Raw genomic sequence first — 25608 nt, forward strand, 5'->3', positions numbered from 1 at the left:
GAAAGAAATTTTCTATTCGGGATTTAATTCACAATATTGTACGTTCCTTTTAAATTTTCACTTTGTATTCTAGGAAAAGAAATTGTTGAATTTTATAAAACATGTTGGTTTCTGCTCTTTCCAGTTACTAGTTTAAAACCAGTCTTAATAGTAAATACTGCATACACACAGTGACTGTCTCAAGCAGGTCTTCTGCACAAAATGTAAATTATTCTGCCATGTTTATCTTTGGTTTACTTCATATTTCATGTGTATATTTTAAGCCATTTCCAAATGAGTTTTTATTTAGTTTTATTGCAAAGTAATTTTTTTATTTATTTGCTTTCTGTTATGTAGTGGCCTTTATAGACAATGTAGTGGTTCATTTATATTGAAACATATTTCGTCTCTGGCAAGAAATGAATCACAGACAGGTCCATCTGTAATCCTGCCTGATACCCATAAACCAAGAGGCTTCAGGAAAAAATTAAAGTCTCTACAAGTATACTGTCAATTTGGTGGCTACTCTTTTGTAATGATATAATGCAACTATATCTCATGGATGTTGATGAATGTGTGTGTGTGTGTGTGTGTGTGTGTGTGTGATTAGGATTTCTAATGTGGCTCTAACATTGTTTCAGTCTTATGGCTATGATCTCTGCAGTGTGGCAGTTTACAGTGATGTCAAGCACTGGAACATCATACTGCAGACATGTAGCATCATGTCCCACCCAGTCACATTATCCTGACACCAGGCCTACCAGTCCTAATAATAACCTCTTAATGCTGACCACCTAGCGAGGCAGCTGTTGGTACCATTTTTATGAGTCATTGGTGTGACTGGGCTGGGTTTGAACCCATGATCTCCTGCATCCGAGGTGGATACTCTAACCACTAGGCCACCGGAGCAGTACACAGATGTTATTAGATAATGTTTAACAATTTTATCAATTTTCAGTTATTTCACTGTGTTTTCTTTCTTGCTGTCTTTTTACTGTTCAGAAAGAAGTAAAACACGAATAAGATAAAAGATCAATATTTACCTGTTCTGTCATTAATATATTGGAATTACACTCAAGAAAACAGTGGAACAGAATTTTTAAAATTTCACACACCTATTCTTACTTATATGAATGGGGGCCATGAGTGGCCGAGTGGTATAAAGCGCTCTGTTACGGATCACTGCCATCTCACCTCTGTCTGCGCCGGTTCAAGTCTCAGATTCAGCCAATGTGGATATGTGAGAAAGCTTGCCAGTAGCTTCTTGTGGGTCAGTGGTTCTTTCTGGGGTTTGCCTGGGTTCATCCTGCACTATTAATACTGGCCGCCATGTATAGCCCATCGTGTGCTGAAAAATGGCGTTAAATCCCACAACAACTTATATGAATACATGTGCTAGTGTTGTACGAAGGAAACCAATTTTTATACACAATTGTTGTTCATGTTGTGAATATGTATCCTTGCTTGTGTGCGCCTATGTGTTTGTGTGCTAGGACATCTTTTGAATTAATATAATGACTGACTATATGACACAAAGAAGATTCACTATATAATGGAACCTATTTATTATCATGATCTTGTTTTTCTCAATCACTGAGAAAGAGAGAGAGAGATAACGTTTGTGAAGAAATTACTCAAACAACAATACCAAAAATAAAGGGTACATCTTTAATAAAGAAAAACAAAACAAAACAAAAAAGAACACTAATATAACGATTCCCTAAAAGGGAAATAATATACACCTTTTAATGCTACACTATTATCAGCCAGATTTGTAGTTATATAGAACATGACTGAACGAATGAAATATGGTACTGGAGAAGTTAACTTCATATATGCATGTCAATAAACAATGAAAATTGACTGTATATTTAAAATAGTTTCTTCTCTGAATACAATTTATTCTCACGCTTGGAACACAACAATTTTATCTTGAAACGAATGAGCTGGTATCAAGATCCAGTCAAGCCATCCTCATCTTTTAATTTGTTGATGAATTTTGATTTGTCCAAGCCGAAGAAAGAGCATGCATTGTCAGACAACAGCTTTTCCTGAAAGTAATAATAATAATAACATAAAATAATCTGGAATGCTTTTTCACACTTACTTTGTTCAAAAAGCAAGCCTTGTCACTGGACCATAAATAATAGTCCCTTTAACTCGTTAACCTCTGCAGGTTTTTGTCGTTTTCACTGGAAATTTGAGTAGGAAACATATTTTGAAAGCTATTTTTGAATACATCCTAATACATCGACTTCCAACTGATTTTCCATTAGACTAATGCCTAGTTGTATTAGAAAAATAATTTTCCATTGGTTATTTTTCTCACACATGAGCAGAAGGGTAAAAGTTGTAGTTCTTTTCTTAATGAACCCATCATTTTCGTATCGAGACCACTTTATTCCAAATGCTCATCTTATCCTACTTTTTGCAAAGGTTCACCTGTGTGTGACCAGTCTGCCTTTAATCTGAGGCCAAAAAGTCTAAAATCCAGACACAAAATTTTCCAGACAAATAATTTTAAAGGGTACTGACTGTACATGCAATAGTGTCCAGGATCTAAAAGAATATTAATCAAAATAAAATAACAGCCTTGTGGTAGATGTAAGTAATGGAACACGAAAAATAGTCTTTTAATCTGATTTTAATGGCAGAGCACCTGCTTTGAATCCCTGGAACTTCAGGTTAGATCCCAATGCCAGAAGATGTGAGAGGTGGTGATCAGTCTTCATTTGTAACTGCTTTTTGTTTCCTTTTTTAAGTATTTTGCTAACTCAAAATGACATCGCAACTACCAAACTACAAATTGTCTGTTGTTAGAACATGTTCACATTAAGAGAAACCTGTAAATAAATAAACAGGTGAAGCAATGAAGGCAATAAATAATTTGTAATAAAGAGGTAGTACAAGACTGATCAGGGTCAAACTTTACTCACACACCAGGCAGTGCAAGCACTGATCAATGTCAAACTTTACTTACTTTAATATCAGATTTGAATTTAGAAGACTCAATGAGTTTTCCTGGATGGTCCTCACCAAGAGGAAATGGGTAGTCTGACCCCAACATCACATTGTCCTGTTTTAAAATAAAAAAAGTCTTAACTTGTGTGCTAAGCTCAATAGGCTTAAATTGCAAGACAAATTTTATAGTAAACTGTTCAATACATAATTCAAGTAAGGCTATTTCTTGAGTGATGATGAAATTTAAGTCACAATAATAATCTGAATGGCAATCACACTACCTACTTTAAAGCAATGACTTAACATTTCTGACAACCTGGGTTTGGAACTCGATAATGTAATACTCAAGATTTAGTGAACTGACTTGGTGATATTCTCATGATTTTTCAGTTACCACCCTTTCAATGACTAATCTACACAAAATTTAACTCATGTTACTGCCATTTCAAAGACAAACTAAATAAACTGAAATTCTTGTTTTAAGGCAGTGCTTGATGCAGCTTGTTAGAAATAGTTGTGCATTCAAAGTAAAACAGCGTTCAGAGTTTAGACTACAAGATCAAGTTATTATTTCCTTCCAGGAATAAACATAATGCTCATATGTTTCAAACTGCTTGGTGTCTGGCTAAAGCATTAATCCTAAAAGGATTTATTTTCCATTTGGTGTCTGACTAATAGCATTAACCCTAAATGGATTTAGTTTCCACTTAGTGTCTGACTAATAGCATTAATCCTAAATGGGTTTAATTTCCACTTGGTGTCTGACTAATAGCATTAATCCTAAATGGAATTAATTTCCACTTGGTGTCTGACTAATAGCATTAATCCTAAGTGGATTTAATTTCTACTTGGTGTCTAACTAATGACATTCATCCTAAATGGATTAGTTTCCACTTAGTGTCTGACTAATAGCATTAATCCTAAATGGATTTATTTTCCACTTTGTCTGACTAATGGTATTAACCCTAAATGGATTTAGTTTCCACTTGGTGTCTGACTAATAGCATTAATCCTAAGTGGATTTAATTTCTACTTGGTGTCTGACTAATAGCATTAATCCTAAATGGATCTAATTTCTACTTGGTGTCTGACTAGTAGCATTAATCCTAAGTGGATTTAATTTCCACTTGGTGTCTGACTATTAACATTAATCCTAAATGGATTTAGTTTCCACTTAGTGTCTGACTAATAGCATTCATCCTAAATGGATTTAATTTCCACTTAGTGTCTGACTAATGGCATTAATCCTAAATGATTTTAATTTCCACTTCTACATTTTGCAAGACCAGTATTGATATTATTAACACAATTTACAAAAAATGTTGTTTCTTTTCCAATATTTGAGAGAGAGAGAGAGTCTGTCAGTCACACATACTTCTCCTATAATTTTGATTAGATATTCTAAAGCCATGGAATCATGAACCAGGGAGTCTGTGTAAATTTTTCCAATAAAACTTCTGGGCGATTTATCACAGTTTGTGGCACACAGGTCTGGTCTTGTGTTGTACCCATGCTCGATTCTCCCAACAGTAAAAGGGAAAGCTCCACCTACATGATAATGTACAATACAAAATTACATTTATGAAGCAGATGCAATAAATATCTTTCTTAATTCAGAAATACCATTGCTTTCATTTATTTCAAATTCCTTTATAATAATAACCTATGACCTATTCTAATGCCTCATACACAAATTTGGACAATTTGAAATGCAAATACACATCAGTATTTCATTCCAAATCATCAATCAATACTACTTAGTAGTTACATTCAGTGTATACATTTACAGAAAATCATAGAAGAAAAAAAAACACTTGACCTGTATCTGAATAAGAAAAATGAAACTGCTCTGACATGGGTGCTATATTATTGATCTTTCTGGACTTATCGGTGTTAAAATGTGAAACAGGCAAAAAGCACGAACCTCCGTGAGCAAAGCAGACCTTTAATTTAGGAAACTGCTCAAGGACACCTCCCATGAGCATGCAGCATATTGCTGTGGCTGTCTCTGATGGCATACCTGAAACAAAAAAGGATTTCTCAATCGATGTTCTTACTTTGTCAAAGATAAAATGCTATAATTGTTCAAAGACCTTGTTATTTTAAATATATTGACTGAAGAAACATTTTCATGTCAATGGAACAGTGTTATTTCAAAACATTTACTGATTCTGACTCCACTGCAGTCTGCACTGAGGAGGGCAAAATGGCACTTTTATATTTTAAAACACCCAAGTTTGGTCAACAGTGAAAGAAATATATAATAGGATAGATTTTCACAAGGCAATTCTTTTATATAAATGTCTACATGGAACTGCACCAGAGTATCTTCAGGACTTATTCAGGCCTTTTTCAACACAATACCAGTTCAGATCAATATCACATGGAAACCTTCTAATACCAAAACCAAGAACAGAGCAATTTAAAAAGAGTTTTCAATACTCTGGTACAGTTCTGTGGAATAAGCTTCAACTACATGTAAAATCTGCTGAAAATATTAGAGTATTTAAGAAAAGATATCATGAGCATGTATGTGTTTCTAATAGATAATGGAATTTAGTATTTTAATACTAAACATGTTAAAATAAACACTAATTATTGCTATCTTCATATAATGTGCATTGTTATAATCTCCTTAAGAGGGCCTCAAGGGAGAATAGTCCCTGACTAATGAGTCACCCTCTATAAATAAAGCATTATTATTATTATTATTATTAATAAGTCTGTCTTGATACCTAAGTCAGACTCTTATGTTTTGTATAAGCAGTTAATGAATTGTTGCATTTATTCCTAATAAACAAAGTATCAACCATATGGATAAGTGCCAATACTTGGTGGCAGAATTCAGTGGAAATCAATCTTACTATACTTAGTGAACTTTTAATTGAATCAGTTTTCCTGTATAAGAGTTAGCATGACTATTAATGATTTCATATTATCCAACAATAAAGAAAATAAAACAAATATTCCATGACACGAGTATCTCTGAAATCTTTAGCATGCTGGCGTTCAAACACACAAAATGAAGGGCAAGGAGTGTTATTAGCATTACACTGATAATGAAGGAAACTACACCTAGTGCTGTGATGCTTTAAATTGACAAATGAATTACTGTCACAGCTTCTGTATGGCAACTTCTCCATTCATAAACAATGATTTAGAGTTGTATGCCTATTTCCCCCTTGTACACTTCAAGATGCCTGTGTTTAAGCTAAACTATTCACATATTTCAGAAATAAAAATTTATTGGCTCAAGCAAAAATTATACAATGAAGAAAAATATATATTTGGGGTGGACACATATTGGCACCTTCTAGGTCTACAGTATGGTGGCAAGTCATATAATAACATATACATGACAAAATATACATAAATACAAATTTCGTATAAAGTATATTTTCCTTAGCTTGAAGGCAAAATATATAAACTGTGCTGTTTTTCTGATTACCTCTTCAGATTTATTACAAAGTAAATTGCCCCAAAAATTTCATAATAAGGGTATTTGTAAATGTACTATAGAAGAAAATTAAATCTTAATTCTGAGTATTAAAAAAAAGAAATTTATCTTCAATTTCCCCGCTGTAACATAAACGACTTAATTTAAGTGCACTCTCAACATTTACTGTCTACCTCTAACAGTATGAATAGGAAGTTATCCTACTTTAAAGAGAATGAATAGCCTTCATATTTCATTATATTTAATAACATAAGAATTCTATAATTATTATGTTTTAATGGGGTTGTTCCATTTACTTTACTGTATCTTTCTTACAAATTAAAATCCATTCACCATTATCTAAATTGCACAATAAATGAATCAACATTGCCAATATCATGTGATATTCATACAAAACCAAATGCATATTGACTAAGTTGCCTCAGTTATTTTCTTTCTATCATCCAGTAACTTTACTTTCATTTAGCATTTTCTGGCATCAATTTATACCAATATCTTATGTATCTAATATACATATTATAACATCCACATTCACTAAGAATTCCCATGTTTGAAGACTGTCTTCCAAAAGACAAAAGTGGTTTTTTTTTTTTTTTACAAAACTGTTGACTGAATTTTTCTGCAGATTTTGTATTCATGTATCCCCAGATCTCTGATTATAGAGGGGAATGGATCTTAATATGAATATCAAAAAATTTGATAACAATGTTTGGTGATGGAGAACCTATTTTTCTAATTAATTTCTTGATTGGAATTAAAGATTTATCAACTTGAATAACAAGTCTTTCAACTACCTTAGACCTATTCAATCTGCTAGAAACAAATACTCCCAAACCATTGAAATAAGTTAATATTTTTATATTCTCATTAAAACAAGTCCACTTTTAAGACTTGTTAAGTCTACCACTGATATTTGGCTTATCCATTTTTACAGTATAACCCCACTGCACACAAAAAGTGTGTCCAACTTTCTTTGTTATTCTAAAAGAGTATTAGCAAAAATATGCAAGTCATCAATAAAAAGTAATGGAATAATATTCTGTAATTCATTGTCAACAATGGTTCCAGCTCCACCATTTTCATTAATTTATTATAATAAATCATTTTTAAAAAAAGGAGAAAAGGAGGAGACTTAATACACAACCTTGTCTCACTCCAGGCTTACATTCAAGATATTCACTTGGTTGATATTGGGAAGATCTGACAGCTGATTTAGTACCAGCATATATTTTTTTGATGTAGCCAGCATCCTACCATGCACACTATTATGTAATAATGCATATCACAGCCTCTCTATATGCACTGAATCAAATGCCCTTTTAAAAATCAACATAAAGCAATCGAATATTCCCTTTTTTCAAAAGATATTTATACCACATATTGCAATATAAAAATCATCTATTGTTGAACATCCATCATGACCTGTTCTTAGGGGATCTTATCACAGCTGTTGGCCCAATTATTAAGGAGTTCATTTAGAATTGTAGTAAATAATTTCACTGCATGTATCTAGTTATTGCTCTATAACTGTTTGCATGACTGGAGTTACGTTTCTTAAAAAGTAGTACAATTAAACCTTTTCTCTATCTATCAGGAAAGGTAACATTGTCCAAAAAAAAGCATCAAAGAGAAGTGTTAAATAATGTACAATGATATCCATTTTACACTTGAAAATTCTCCAGATTATTTGCAATTATTTAACAATGTTATGCTTCACTACTCCATTCTCTGAACATTTTGAGCTCAGAATCTGATTTGTCATCATCATTGCATGTATCACAGATATTACTGTCATGATTTTCCATATTTATGATAAATGCTACAAAATCAGGGTCTGATTTGCCTTTAGATGGATTCATTCACATATCACATATCACTGCTTTCATGTAAATCAATAAATCACACGAACACCTACATGCATGATTCCATTTCATTCAAATGTTTTGAACAGACACAAAATGACTTACCCACTAACCATGGAAGCCAATACTTGGACATGCGTCCACCTTGCTCCATATCCCATGGATGTACAAATATGGTCATGTCCAATTTTTCAGCTTCCTGGTAATGAGATTTCAAAAGGGAAAATTCTGGATAGAAGCATAATGAAACTGTCTTCCATAGACATGACACTGTGTATTCAACAAACATTGAAGTTACTGTTTTGGTTGATGGTAATTACATGATAAAATGTAACAACTTTATGGCTTTTGTCATCAAATGTTATCAATGGTCTGACTGAAAATATTGCCCCTATCCTTTAGCAATATCAAGTATACAGTAATTTAAGGTAAATTAGATATGATGTCAGTGAAAAAGGTGTAGTCACGCAGTATTGCACACATTCATAGTGTGTTTGTGTGATTTGGATTTTTAACATAGCTTAAATGATTTTTCAGTCATATTGCTACGATGTCTACAGTGTGGCAGTTTATAGTAATGTCTAGCACTGGGACATTATGCCGCAGACATGTAGCATCATATCCCACCCAGTCACATTATCCTGACACCAGGTCGACCAGTCCTAACAATAACCTCTTAATGCTGATCACCAAGTGAGGCTGCTGTTAGTACCATTTGTTTAAGCCTTTGGTATGACTTGGCCATGGAATGAACTCATGACCTCCCTCATCTGAGGTGGATCCTCTAATCACTAGGCCACCGGAGCAATCACACACAGATTTATAGTAAAGAATTACTCAAGCAACTTTAAAACAGGAACTACATCATGCCTACCTCAAAAATTGGCCTGAGTTCTTGAGCATCCAGATTCCATTCATTGACGTGTGATCCAATTTGAACTCCCACAAATCCTTTAATAATAATAATAAAAAATGATGATGATGATGATGATGACAACAATGATGATGTTGGCATGGTAATATTATCCACAAATAATACTGAGAGGAGTGATAAAAAGCAAAAGCTGAACATGATTGCTACTTAACTGTGCATCCTTGACTGAGAAAGTATTGATGTAATCATTAAAAAAATTCTTCAATGATAAGACTACACAACATAAGTGACCGTGATACTCATTTTCTACTAAATATCTCAAACATTGCAATAAGTACTAAAATCACTAATAGAATTCTAATGCCATATGTAACAAGCAAAGTAAACATCAAACAGCAGGACATCATACCGATATGAGACGATGAAGCAGTAGGACATCACTACTGATATGGGACGATAAAGCAGCAGAAAGTCATACTGATGTGAGATGATGAAGCAGCAGGACATCATACAGATATGAAATGATGAAGCAGCAGGACATCATACAGATATGAGATGATGAAGCAGCAGGACATCATACCAAAGAGATGATGAAGCAGCAGGACATCATACCGATGAGATGATGAAGCAGCAGGACATCATACTGATTGAGACGATGAAGCAGCAGGACATCATACTGATGAGATGATGAAGCAGCAGGACATCATACTGATATGAGACAATGAAGCAGCAGGACATCACTACTGATATGGGATGATGAAGCAGCAGGACATTACTACTGATATGAGATGATGAAGTAGCAGGACATTACTACTGATATGGGATGATAAAGCAGCAGGACATTACTACTGATATGGGATGATAAAGCAGCAGGACAATACTACTGATATGGAATGATGAAGCAGCAGGACATTACTACTGATATGAGATGATGAAGTAGCAGGACATTACTACTGATATGAGATGATGAAGTAGCAGGACATTACTACTGATATGAGATGATGAAGCAGCAGGACATCATACAGATATGAGATGATGAAGCAGCAGGACATCACTACTGATATGGGATGATAAAGCAGCAGGACATCATACAGATATGAGATGATGAAGTAGCAGGACATTACTACTGATATGAGATGATGAAGCAGCAGGACATTACTACTGATATGAGATGATGAAGCAGCAGGACATCATACAGATATGAGATGATAAAGCAGCAGGACATCACTACTGATATGGGATGATGAAGCAGCAGGACATTACTACTGATATGGGATGATAAAGCAGCAGGACATCATACAGATATGAGATGATGAAGCAGCAGGACATCATACAGATATGAGATGATGAAGCAGCAGGACATCACTACTGATATGGGATGATAAAGCAGCAGGACATCATACTGATGTGAAATGATGAAGCAGCAGAAAGTCATACAGGTATGAGATGATGAAGCAGCGGGACATCATACAGATATGAGATGATGAAGCAGCAGGACATCACTACTGATATGGGATGATGAAGCAGCAGGACATCATACAGATATGAGATGATGAAGCAGCAGGACATCACTACTGATATGGGATGATGAAGCAGCAGCATGCCAAACTGATATGAGAGATGATGAAGCTGCAGTATGCCACACTGATACAAGATGATAAGTTGGAAGTACTGATATGAGATAATAAAGAAGCAGCATGCCATACTGATAATAAATAATGAAGCAGCAGTATGCTATACTGATATGAGATGATGAAGTGGAAGTACATCATACCAATATGAGATGACAAAGAAGTAGATCCTGCTACTGATATATTTCAAGTCAATGTGACCATTACAGTGTTGGAACCTTTTCATGTTGGAACCTTTTCGTGTGTTATTTTCTCATGAATTACGTGTGCCTGATTATGTCCTGTTTTGGTCAACTGTGCACCTGATTTGTCTTCTTTCTGTTAATTCTGTGCACATTTTATCATTACCACTTTAAATCATACAGTCAAAGTGAATCCGTACGCACAGGATTCAATACTGTCAACATACAGATATACTGAATATAAAGAGAATCCATATGCATAGGATTCAACACTGTCAACATACAGATATACTGAATATAAAGACAATCCGTATGCACAGGATTCAATACTGTCAACATACAGATATACTGAATATAAGGAAAATCCATATGCACAGGACTCAATACTGTCAACATATAGATATGCACAGGACTCAATGCTGTCAACATACAGATATACTGAATATAAAGAGAATCCATATGCATAGGATTCAACACTGTCAACATACAGATATACTGAATATAAAGACAATCCGTATGCACAGGATTCAATACTGTCAACATACAGATATACTGAATATAAGGAAAATCCATATGCACAGGACTCAATACTGTCAACATATAGATATGCACAGGACTCAATACTGTCAACATACAGATATACTGAATATAAAGAGAATCCATATGCACAGGATTCAATACTGTCAACATACAGATATACTGAATATAAAGAGAATCCATATCCACATTATTCAATATTGTCAACATACAGATACAGTGAATAGAAGATAATCCATAAATAAATGTAGATTAATTTTAATTATCAGCCTGCCACAACCCAACTTAAATTATATCTCAAGATTTGAAAGTGTCTATGCACACAGTAAATTACAATAAACAGCAATAGTATAAGATCACAAAAAGAAAAAGAGAAACATGAGAATGAAAGTACATAATTTAATCTACTGTACATGCCATGGACTACCACTTTCGCTAAGACTGCTTTACTAACCTCTCCCAGCATCTGTCACTTTCCCAAATACAAGCTGAACAAGATAAACATATTGAGAAAAATAAAACAAGAGACTGTCAAATTACCAAGTTCCTTTTTGCATCTTTGTAGTTCCTTTACAGCCAGATCTGGTGCCTGCATTGGCAGTGTTCCGAGCGCCACAAATCGGGTTGGGTATTTCTGCACGATCCGTGCTAAATCATCATTTAGAATCTGGGAAAGATCCAATGTGTCCTCTGGTTTAGCCTGCATGTATCAAAAAGCGAACAATCAAGATTTTATAAAACATCAAAGCTCATCTTGCATGCAGGAGCAGTAAAGAGATGAATGTTTTTCTCTCTAGTGTCTGTGTTAATAATGCACTCACATTACACCTCTGCATTCCAAGTTTGATTCCCAGCTGCAGCACATGCAAAGGTAAATTGGTAAACTGTCATTAATCTGAGATCAGTGGTTTCTCCTCTGTTCTGTGGTTTCCTCCAGCATATAGACCACAAAAGTTTCATTATGCTAAACCCTTGTGTGGCTTTGAGACATCTGCGCAATACAAGGATCTGGCAGAAAGCTTCACTAGCCTTCCCATAGATGACGCTCAAGTCAAACCATAGAAGGAAACATTTAAAGACACATCTGCTTCTCTGAAAATTATTCTAGACACACTCATTCAAACAAAAATTCTACTACAGGCAAAAGAACGATATAATTATGCATAATTTTGTAAACAGATATTGATGCAGGATTCATCTCATTCCGGCATTGAAACTCGGTGTTTCCCTTCACCCTCATTTATGCTTCAGGGACCCACAGATTTTTTAATTTGACCCAGTTTTGCTACCAAAGTTTGATTTTTACTCAGTCTGACCCCGAGTTCTGACACCAAGGGAAATCCGATTCTTGATCTTGCATCTTTTGGGTATACACTAGTTCAAACTGCCAATATTTACATGAAACATGGCGTCATCTCATCATTACAATGAATTATTACATCCCCTCATATAATCTATCAATCAAATATCGGGGCCCCGAGTGGCCGAGTGGTCTAAAGCGCTCTCCATTACAGATCACTGCCATCTCACCTCTGTCTGCATGAGTTTGAGTCTTGGATTCGGCTGATGTGGGTATGTGAGAAAGCTTGCCAGTAGCTTCTCATGGGTCTGTGGTTCTTTTCGGGGTTTTACCGGGTTCTTCCTCCACCATTAATACTGGCCACATTGTATAGCCTATTGTGTGCTGAAAATTGGCATTAAACCCTACAATAACAAGAATCAAATATCTCTTCCAGATTTGGGAAAGTATCATTCTTGCATTACAAGGAAAATTTAACTTCTTTTTATCCTACCCCACCCCAATGACCATTTGATCAGCCTTATTTTGAAATGTTATTTTCTGTTATTTAGCGATGAATGTTCTATGAAAAAACTGATACATTTATTATGACAGTGCAAATCTGTGAGCTTTAACTCCTAAATTTTTTATATTATCCATTAGTCTTTGCAAATTCTTTCAAAAGCAAGGTTAAATAGAAAATGTGCCACTGAACTTAAATTCAACAAGAATACCACTGTCTTCTCATAGCTCATGCCATACTAGATGCCACTATGAAAACGATGCATCATCTTAGAAATGAGAATGGAAATGTAAGTTAACATGGCATTGGATTATTTACTTGATTTAGTCAAAACATGTACCTATAATTAGTAACTGGGGAATCCCATGGAGATGTAAACTACTGTTCATCGATTCTATTGTCTGACAAGGCAGCAAAGTCTGAAAACAGGCTATCACTGACATCACTTTATTAACACAAGTGATAATATATGAGAAATGAATACGTAATGAACACTGACAGCAACCAAAATGACAACAGAGTGGATTTTTTCTCTCTTCAGTTTCCAGTTTCTGCTGGCAAATTGAAGGAATTTTTTTTTAAAATCTGTAACTTATAGAACCACAAATACATCTAGCATCACAAAATGTATGAATGTCTTTATAAGAGCATAATTGTTTTTAGATTAGTCTGGATTTTGTGTCTTATCAAATTTTTATTTTGTATAAGCTCAGACTGGAAAGTTTTGAGAATACATGGCCAGTTTCTGTTATATTGCAATTATGCTGCATGCAAAATGCAATCTCAAGAACAAAAAGACATATTATATAACAGTCAGCTGTTATGCCAACGCTTAAAAAAAAATTGTTTGGAATTATCATGATACCTTTTGTCTGTTCTTTAACAATTGAGTGGAAATGAATGATACTTGATACTTGCCCGATGTGCCCATTTGCAATAGGGCTAGCTATTGTGCTTGGACCAACTTTTGGACAAAGCAACCAAGACCATTCCCGCATTCCAAATGAGAAAATATTTAGGCATACTTCAGCAATTCCACAATCAATGCAGAGAGACGCATCATAATTGTGACAGATTTTGCATCATGAACCCTGAATCAGTGTCCAACGGGAAAAGTAGAAGTGTCGGTACGTGAGTGTATGATGTTTTTATTCGGCAGGCGAAAGTGTCTGGATGTGTGATGTCGAGCATTGCAGATGCTCTTGTGGTCATTGAAGATCGATGAAATCATTAAGTGTTCATGGTTTTCATAAGCAATGATTATTGTTTTGGACTAAACATGCATTTACTACCCCACTAACCATGGTGACCCTCACTAAAGCTGTACCGATTAATTGGCCATACTCATAATCGGGCCAATTATTGGAACATTCGGTATAATCAGTATCAGTAGAAATAATCGGTGCCGATGTAAATATATTTCCAAAATATAAATTTAATCATAACAGTAATCCTGACATGGCTTGAATTTTAAATCAGAATTAAATAGTGGACATTAAGGAATAAACCATTTGATTTGGGGGTTAATCGAAAGAGAGTATATTCTTAACAGTAAATACTTCTTAACACGCTTGCTGTAAACTACCTCTGATTGTCTGCTCACAACAAATGATCAATACCATGCATGCACTCATCCCGATCACAGCAGCCAACCAGCCAATGAGAATCATAAACACAGCTGAAAAGTCTGAAAGTTTACCAAATGGCAATTTGCAAACATTGAAAATGAACATGTATGTATTCCAACTGGCCATCGCCACATTACAAACATTGAAAAGGAACATGAACATATACCAACTGGCCATTGTTTCATTGCCAACATTGAAATGGAACATGAACATATACCAACTGGCTGTCGTTTCATTGTAAACATTGAAATGGAACAAGAACGTATACCAACTGGCAGTTGTTTCATTGTAAACATTGAAATGGAACATGAACATATACCAACTGGCTGTTGTTTCATTGTAAACATTTGAAAGGGAACATGAAAGTATACCAACAGGTTGTCGTTTCATTGCAAACATTGAAAGGGAACATGAAAGTATACCAACTGGTTGTCCTTTCATTGCAAACATTGAAAAGGAACATGAAAGTACATGTATACCAACTGGTTGTCGTTTCATTGCAAATATTGAAAAGGAACATGAATATATACCAACTGGACGTTGTCTCATTGCAAACATTGAAAAGGAACATGAAAGTATACCAAGTGGACATCATTTCATTGTAAACATTGAAAGGGAACATGAAAGTATACCAATTGGCAATTGTTTCATTGCAAACATTGAAAAGGAACATGAACGTATACCAAGTGGCCATCATTTCATGCAAACATTGAAAGGGAACACGAACGTATAACAACTGGTCGTTTCATTGAAAACAATGAAAAGGAACATGAAAATACACCAAGTGGCTGTCATTTCATCGCAAATATTGAAAATGAAACTTGAATGTATACCAACTGGCTGTCATTTCATTCCAAACAGGGAACATGAAAGTACACCAACTGGATGTCGTTTCATTGCAAACATTGGCCATCATTTCATTGCAAACATTGAAAGGGTATATGATTGTATATCAAATGGCCATTGTTTCATTGCAAACATTGAAAGCGTCGCATGCTGTTGGCTTCACAATGCAATTGTGTTATTCGTTTTGCTAAATTAATTGCTTCGGAAACAACGCTTACTTGAAACATAAGTGATATATGTGTGTGGCATCCCCCCCCCATGACCTTGCTGGCTTTATGGTGAGATGGATAGGTGGTTCAAGGCAGTCCCCAACCACTTTGCATGCTTTACAATAAGATGGATAGGTGGTTCAAGGCAGTCCCCAACCACTTTGCAGGCTTTATGGTAAGATGAAATGGCAGTTCAAGGCAGTGCCCCCAACCCTGCAGGCTTTAAGGTAAGATGGATAGAGTTCAAGACAGTCCCCTATGACTTTGCAGGCATTATGGTAAGATGGATAGGTGGTTCAGGGCAGTCCCCTACTACTTTGGAATCTGTATTATAAGATGGATAGGTTTAAGGCAGTTCCCAATGACTTTGCAATATTTATAATAAGATGGATAGGTGGTTCATGGTAGTCCCCCATGACTTTGCAATCTTTACAGTAAAATGGATAGGCACTTTAAAGCAGGAAGGGTCATTCCTTCTGATTTTAACTGCAGATGATGGCAATTCAGTTCTTTGTTTGAGGAAGCAGAGTTCAATTCATCGAGAACAATTTATAGATTCTGTCAGTCAAAATGGGCAGTTGGAGCAATTGTGTGTTTCAGACACCAGAGTTCAAGCCAGAGAGGTTTCAATGTATCTCTTATTATAGTAACATTCACCGAGGCTACTTACCCAGTAACTAAACATAACGGGAACTGTTGACAGCACTTGGAGATCCACACCTAACAAAAACAACAAAATATTCAAATAATGTTCATCCACAAAACATATCTATACAGCCTGTATAAAAAGACCTTGAACAAAAACTTCAGCAAGTAGATGATGAAAAAAACGAAAATGGAAAAAGGAGGAATGTTCAAATCATGATAACTAATTGGAACACAATTTTCATCTGGCATTAGCACTTATAATTTTTATTCCATAGTTTTTTAATAAATTATGTCAAAAATAATTGTTTTCATTTTCGACTTTTTTGAGTCATTGTAAATGATATCAAGTTTATACACTTATAACTGCTTATGTCACATTTTTGTTGTGAACTCTTGAGGTTGCAGACATAATAGATATTTGTCATTTTTTGTTATAACCTACTGATACAAATCAGACAAAGCTAGTCTTTACAAAACAATTTGTTCAATACCACATCAAATTTTCACCCATTCATTTATTTCTGTACATATTATCTTGGCTACGTTTGATACTTGCATTTTCGTTAGCTATTTTTTTTACATTATGAAGCAACATCAAAAAGTGATAATAAGATTGGGTGTTTGGGTAGTTCAACCATGTAAGATGTATCGCATGGTTTAGTGCTCGACGCCCAAAACAAATTTTCAGGCAGAGGTTTTACATTGTAGGACTTTGGGTCGGGGTTAATGGTTTTAAGGCAGTTTAACACATTATTGGCTATATCTTACATAGAAAATGGAGCTAAGTGCCTTTCCTGAGGACACACTGAGGCAGTAAAAAATGGGCTGACATGGATGGGTAATGAACTGGTGACCCTTGGGTTATGACTCTCTACCAACTAAGGTAGTTTCTTCCGGAAGAACAAGGGGAAGTGGAGGAGTCGTAGACAAATCCAAATCGAAAATATGTTTTTCTGGCCCTGTCTCACAAACCTAGCCCTCCTTAAACCCAGATCTTAAAGGAAGAATCTCAATTCCAGAACTTAAGTCCAGTTCTAAATATAAAGTCTATACATATTAGAACTAACATTTTTTTCCCTTAATTACCCCTTTTCGCCATGCATACTCATATTCATATTTCGGCCCACATAGGTGTACCGAAACATTGAAAACTTCTAATAATGAATACAGTTTTGATGTCTCAGTCTTAAACAGTGTAGGTAGGAGAAAGCATGCACCAAAAACAGGTCAAGTCAGGAAATCTTCCTTTTTTATTCAGAAGAGCGGTAACCATCGTGCTGCATTGTAAGATACACAGTATTGTTTATCCAAAAGGGTGTATGAGTGACAGGACACTGCCTGACTATTCAAGGAAGGACTTTTCATATCCTGCAATGTTCTTCTAACGTAAGTGAAAACGAAAATCATGCACCGATAAAATATATTAAACCTGTCTTAGCGGATATACAGGACACATGTTCATTAAAGGACATTATTTGACAAATATTTTGCCTACATATAACAGCCAAGTTTCACTGCGTGTAATGTCGAATGAAAAATCAAACAATCAATCATTCAATAGTTCAATAGATTAAATTAATCATTACCTGTTGCATTCATTTCTTCAATTCTGGCCTCTGGGGACCAGCAGTTTTTCTGCACCCTCCGGAACAGTTTTCCATCCTTTATCATATCAGCACAGTCATTACTACCACAGGTGTGATGCAACTGGATCCATCCTCCGTAACCGTAACGCTGTGAGAAGTTTAAAGTATACTTAAAATTCAACATAAACCTAAGTGATAGTACATTTGGAAACAAAGTCAATGCCAAATAATGCACACCAATACATTCACTGGTTACCTTAGCGACACGTTTCAACAATAGCTTGTTATTCGTTGACAGATGCGTAATTTTCTAACTTTTGGTAAAATTTCAATAATTTACTATTACGTCCGGAACCGGGCTGCTTTTCGCTTCTGACAGCCGCACGCGCGCGCGCACACACACACACACACACACAAGAGCGCGCGTGCACCCATAAACATAGAACACGACTCTGCGGAATGACTATAGAGAAAAAAATAACGGACGACCTGAATGACACATGCAAACATATCAATATTTATTCTTTATTTAATTTATATTTGATCGTTGGGGATCCTGACACCGAATATTCTTTATTGTATTTACATTTGATTGGGGATTCGGACACCGATTATTAGTTTGTTAATTGGAAGTCAATAACATCGTACATTACATGTCTGAACCCCAAAAGGTAATCGGATAGTTCGTCGTCCTGTAAAAGTCCCAAGACACTCAAAATGAGCAGCATTGACTTGAAGTTTTATTTACCATAAATTTGTACAATTTCAATATATAAGGAATATTGTTAAGAAAGCGGGCAAGTGAGGTCGGAAGAGCATAAAAAAAACTAGTTACTTACGTTCATTTATTAGTCATAAAATTAAATAGCATTTTCTCCGAAGATATATATTTCTATCCACGATTAGCAATTATCGATTCTAACTGGCGATTTCTTTATCAAAATGGAGAGAGTAAAACAGAAACAGATGTAGACGCTGACGGAAAAATGGAAGAACCTCGGAGTATAATACATATGTTCTAACCAATCAATCAAAATTTCATAAAGGGGTGGGGTTTTTTTATACGACGGATGGTAAATTAAAATATGTTATATTTTCGTTAATATTCGTCAGTGTTTGTACGTTTTGTGTATTTTGAGTACCAGAAACCAAGATCTATGGTAGTATCTGTCATATGGTCGGTACACTTTAAGCATAGAGCGTGCAGTTTCATATTTTTAATATCACAAATTGTTAACATATCACTTTATGTCATTGGTCCAAATCCACTCATGAAATACTTCGGCAGTATTCTCATTACTGATTGGCTGCGATCGTGGGAAAGTTTTCATAACCTCGCCTGCTAAACTTTTTGTTTTTACTAATACTATCAACATTTTGGCGGTCATTTTTCGAATCGACTGTCCAAAGAGAATGGGGGTGGGGATGGTCACGTCTGTCTGAATATGGCCAATTTACTCTACAGGGACTGGTTACGGCATCCATACCCTTAAATGCGCTGAAAAATGGCGTTAAACCCAAACAACAAAAACAAAAAAGAACAACAAATAAAACTAAGGGTATTTGTCAATTGAAAGCGTATGGGTGTGTGTGTATGTGTGTGTGTTGTCGTATACATGAGTAAATTCACCTCTGTTCACTGAAGAATGCCGACATAAACCGGTCCCCCAAATGATAGAATGTTATTCAACCACATCATGTTTACGCGTTAAAAAAAAGCTCGAACGATCTATACTGTAATGTTTCATCTTTTGTGATGCAATTCCGACTCTAAATAAAAATCTGACTGTCTATTGTTGACTCTGCCTACTGTTTCAAATTAAATAATGCAAATATCTGGTTACAAATACATTACAGTAGATCTGGAATTCTGCATCCAGCAATCTTTCCTTCACATATCCAACAACAACTGACAGCAGAACAGACGTCAAACTATGTGACAAACTGACATCAAACAAAACTTCCTTAGGACATTCTGTTTTGAAAAATGATGTCGGAGTCAAATGGTCCATTTATTCGGAAGGACAGCTGCTCCTTGAATCATAATTTGTATTTTAAAAATATATCCTTTATTATCTTAATGGTTATAGAACTGCGCAAAAATTTCGACTAAAGGGCCGTACTATATCTTTATCGCGCAACAAATGCAAAATGCATCGACTGCATTCTTCTTCTTTCTCTCTAAAATATTTCGTTTAAAATAAAAAGAATGTGATAAACATAATATGAGATAGGTAATGATCTAAAAATAAATGTATGAAACTCGTTGAATAATGTCAAGCTTTTGCTCGCAAAGGCAGGCAGATCTGAGCATACATGCTTTGATCAAACCATATACATGAAGCACATTGCTTTCACGGTCTTTCTTTATTTGCATGTCACTTAGAAAAAAAATCGTCATTTGATAATATGACATTGTTTTTGTCTCCAATTTACGGCCATTCCGTCTTCCGAATACCACCGTGTTTATTATACTACACATACAGATCAACAATGCGGTATATAGAGTTCCCCGGTGCGGTAAAATGACGTAGATTAATTACATCATAATTCATTGGTTCTATTACATCTGTAAAATTGAGATGGATGGTTGGTACTGGTTTAACGCTATTTTTCAGTATATGATAGGCTATACTTGGCGACCAGTATATTTGGTGGAAAAAGACACACACACACACCTCAAAAAAAGCTTGAGCTTCGAATCCATGCAGACACAGGCGAGATGTCATTGATCTATATAGGTGAGCGCCTTAGACTATTTGGCCACCCGGGACCCAGAGAAAATGTGGATCGTATGCATACATATAGGTGAACATAAGCTACAACATATACTTTTAAGAGTTGCTGATTTTTACGGCTTCTGTTCTTCTGTAATAGGTAAACACTGACGTAAGTTTTTAATATGTTTACTTATGGTGTTATTTTATATTTTAAAAAATTAATTTGCATATAAAAATGAATAGTTTTTTTCCCACTGGTTTCGTAAGTAGGGTTTGGATATATGGAGCTTGATATTATTTGTTAGGGGGTGGTGGGGTGGGCAGCTTTTAAAACGATTTTTAGCCTGCGGCAGGCACGATGCATCCCAACACATTCACTGCAAATCACAAAATGGTTCGTTACCACCAGATTCTTTCTTGTGAATTTTACATACTTCAAGGGGTGGTGCTGTCACCTTATTTAGGTCAGTCGTGAATATCTTAATACATGTTATTATAGACGTGGATGATTTGTCATTCTCAATGAACATTAGATGAATTAGTAAATAAATTCAAAAACAGTTCAATAATTGGTTGATATTTTCTTTAAAATATCTAAATTACCCGTTAGGATCTAAAGAATACCGTAGATGTGCCAATGCATTTTATCACGAGGAAATCGTCCACTATACCAGTTGTTGTTGTGGGGTTTAACGCCATTTTTCAGCACACGATAGGCTACACATGGCGGCCAGTATTAATGGTGGAGGAAGAACCCGGGAAAAACCCGGAAAGAACCACCTACCCACAAGAAGCTACTGGCAAGCCTTCTCACATACCCACATTGGCTGAATCTGAGACTCGAACCGGCGCAAACAGAGGTGAGATGGCAGTGACGGAGAGCGCTTTAGACCACACAGCCACTCGGGGCCCCTCTCTACACTAGTAGTAACCTGTGCAAACATCTCTTTACTACTGATATAGTCCTCGCTATACAGTGAGTGTGTGTGTGTGTGTGTGTGTGTGTGTGAGAGAGAGAGAGATTTGGACTTTTAACGTACAGCTAGCTTTAACAATTTGTCAGTCAATCGCTACGATGTCTGCAGTGTGGCAGTTCATAGTGATCTCTAGCACTGGGGCATCATGCCGCAGACATGTAGCTAGTCCTATATTTAAGACCTCTACGCTGATATTTATGTTTTGGGCGTCACTAAAACAAAAATAACATGTCCTATATCTTACATTGTAGAACTAATATGTAGCATGATATCCCGCCTAGTCACATTATCCTAACACGAAGCAGACCAGTCCTAACACTAACCTCTTAATGCTGAGCGTCAAGCGAAACAGCTGTTAGTACCATTTTTATTAGTCTTAAGTATGACTTGGCCGGGGTTCGAACTCGCGAACTCCCTCATCCGAGGCGGACGCTCTGACATAGATAGACAGTCTCCAAGCGTAATTCATGCCATAGGGGTGTTGCTGCCTTCCACGCATGAGTAAGCAATTTAAAATTTCAGGATAATGACCTATGGATAAACAGTTTCCTGTGTCAGAACTTGGCATGGGGGTAATCTGAGATAATTTTGTCAGTCGGTGTGATTTTTTAAAATTATTTATTCAGGCTATGGCTCTTTTTTCAACATAAAAAATACGTGTTCTGAAGGATTTAATGAGATGAGTCAAAAGAAGACGGATTTTATTTACCATCCGCATACAATGGACATTTGAAATGCATTAACTACTACCGTGCACAGGGGCTCGTGTCGTTGCTTAAAATTGACCTGTCATGCGTGTACTATATACTAACTGTATAGTACACGTATGACAGGTCAACTGTAAGCAACGATACGAGCCCCTGTGAACTAGATTTGGTACCTGCATGATACATGTAGGTTCTGTTTACCAAAATTTGACCTGATTTCAAAACTCGTCGAATGAATGACCGTGCATCTTACCTCTTTCAAATCTGGCCATGACTCGGGCAGAATGTGCGTGTGAATGTCTATTTTCATCTCGATCTCTGCTTATTTGTGCGACTGCGGTATAGATACGACGATCACAACCTTCTGAGAAGACGATTTGCCGTAACGGATGTTGATTTCTGTGTCAAGGTCATCGTGGCTTGTATTACAGCCAATGAACTGCTCATATTTTCGGGGGCGCGGCTATCTTGAGCTGAAATGATGCAAGTACATTACAACATCATTGTGAGGGGTATTGTACAAATAATGACCGAAAACTTGAACGAAACACTCTAAATTTGATTCGTTGAGAGGGGTAATATATGATCTACCGTTAACATTGATTAAATAAATAAAAAGAATCTTAGAATTGAAAAGTCAAATTTGGTTTACATAAAGTAAAGAGCGCTACCACAGGCACTTGATTCTGTGGAAACTAATGTGGACACTCACTATATAATATGGTGAGTGTACACATTAGTTTCCACAGAATCAAGTGCCTGTCAACGCTACAAAACTTGGCAAAGGCCTGCGCCCCGAGGAGTGAAAGCGTGACCCATCGATCGCATCGAGTAAGTTAAGTGTGATGCATAAAGGTAATTTTATGATTTCAAAGTTATTCACAGTTTAGCCATGTCATTATTGCCTTTTTCTTTACAAACCATAAGATCGTCTGTATCCTCTCTTTCTCTGCGAGTATTTTTTGCAGCCTGTTTTTACGGGGCTCGTGATTTTTGCTTACAATTTAACTAAGATTCTCACTAGACCAACAAGTTGTTCTCCACCTTTTTTTTTTGTTTTGTTTGACTAGCCGCCAGTCAAAAAAAAAAAAAAAAAAGGTGGAGAACAACTTGTTGGTCTAAGAGCCTCACATATAGTATGAAATAAGATTTTAAACAAATGTATTACTGATAGTTACATTGTAAGTAACGATACGAGCCCATGTGGGCTGTTTAATAAACGGAATTGTTTTGGCAACAACAAGAAAAAAAAAAAATCTCACGTGCCATCACCTCCCCCGAAAATTATTATAGATTAATATAAAAAAAAAAAAAAAAAAAAAAAAAAACGAGCAAAAGAAAGTATGAGTTATATTTATATAGTATATGTGGCCCGCATATCCAAGAATTTACAATACAGCCTTGTATCGAAAGGCTATTGATATCCAAGACTTTACAATACAGCCTTGTCGTATCGAAAGGCTATTGATATCCAAGACTTTACAATACAGCCTTGTCGTATTGAAAGGCTATTAATTTTGTATCTTTCGTATCCAGTAAGAAACAATTTAGAATGTTGAAATACATAATGTAATTCTCGAAAATTACAGACATTGCCATTTTAAAAGCCATAATATTTTAAGAAACAAGACAAGCAAATGGAAGAATTGCACTTCACACCCATTCCTCAATTTTTTTATTTTTATAATTATTATAGTAGTTTTCGAGTTTACTTGGAAACATTTCAATAATCTATGTCTTGTAATAATGTGGAACGATTTTTCTTTTAACGAGTTTATGCGTCACATTTACGAGGAGTTAGAAGCCGACATGCTTTGATATTTGTCTGGTTTGACAGTATTAAACCTCTCCCAGGTCACCAGTATTTACAAAACTGTGCAAATTTATTGGATCATTGTCGCACGACCCCCCCCCCCCGAAAAAATTTCAAGAAATATTTCTTTTTTTCTCTATGTTGTCCTTACATATCCCATGCATATAGAAGAATTGCTACAATTAGGTCCTTGTACTTTCTTAATTATCTTCCGGTCCTAAAAGGTTTTAGAAAAGACAATCAAAGATTACTTTTCATGTGCATTCACTATTTATCTTGGCCATGATAGACATTATTGACAGCGCATTTAGGGACCAAACATTTAATTTTTGGGGTGGGTGGGTGCTTGGGAAGATCCACTGGGATTTTTTTGGGGGAAAAAAATCAGCTTGAAAAATACTCTTGTTCTAAGTTAAAGAAGAGATATACCAAACAAACAAACTGTCGTATCCATTATACAGTTAAAAGATATCTCGAAGCAAAATAAAAGTACTTCGGATCAAAAGAAAATCCATGCCCCCTCCGCCCCAGCCCGAAAATGGATCTGTCTGTCCCTATACCACATACTGGAACATACTTTGCGTACTTATGTATGGTGTTTCGTACATATCTACACCGATACAACTAAAATGACTATTTCGTTGTTATTCAGACTGGACTTTCCTTTTGTGATCTGTTTAATATTGTATTGTTGCTGCAGTTTTCCTAATTTTAGCACTTAGCCAGAGTTGTCTTTCCATGCCGAGGAGATCCACTCGGAAGACAGAGACAAATATTCATCATTCGTTGGCATCCAAACTAATCTTGTGTTGAACTTGCTATAAAACTGAATAAAAATGGTTCATATTTTATAAATATATTGTTAAAGGAAGATAACTGTGATCAATATCTTTTGATTGATCCAAACGAGGACCAAAAGTGACCTCATCAAATGTCTGACCAACACATGTTTCAAGTAAAGGATAATGTCCTGATCAATATCATTCTCAAGAGCTTTCTTTGCCATAACTCTAGTAACTTCACAAGCTGGGTGTAAATCAGGGATTTCTTTTTCAATAGGATCGACTTCCTGATCCAAACAAAGCTTATCAGTTACAAGTGGATTTACCACAAACTTATCTCCAGCTAAGCTATTGCCTAGCAATAACGAATACCCTCGATAGGGTGAAGACGACACTGTTTATACTGT

General features: G+C 35.7%; 1 protein-coding gene across 1 annotated transcript; it reads right to left on the minus strand.

The window, feature by feature from the left end:
- Positions 1–1657: 1657 nt before the first annotated feature.
- LOC149776474 (2-amino-3-carboxymuconate-6-semialdehyde decarboxylase-like) lies at positions 1658–23033 on the minus strand. The gene is made up of 10 exons (XM_089940902.1): positions 22860–23033; positions 18203–18350; positions 16639–16688; positions 12024–12183; positions 9134–9210; positions 8365–8458; positions 4865–4960; positions 4316–4488; positions 2960–3055; positions 1658–2030 (listed from the first exon to the last, which is right to left on the minus strand). Exons 1-10 carry the CDS (start codon positions 22914–22916, stop codon positions 1932–1934), a joined length of 1050 nt encoding a protein of 349 aa, XP_089797028.1. The 5' UTR covers positions 22917–23033; the 3' UTR covers positions 1658–1931.
- Positions 23034–25608: the final 2575 nt, after the last annotated feature.

This window comes from Sinohyriopsis cumingii, chromosome 18 (genome assembly GCF_028554795.1).
Source record: "Sinohyriopsis cumingii isolate HCF-2022 chromosome 18, ASM2855479v2, whole genome shotgun sequence".
Classification (NCBI taxonomy): Eukaryota; Metazoa; Mollusca; class Bivalvia; order Unionida; family Unionidae; genus Sinohyriopsis; species Sinohyriopsis cumingii.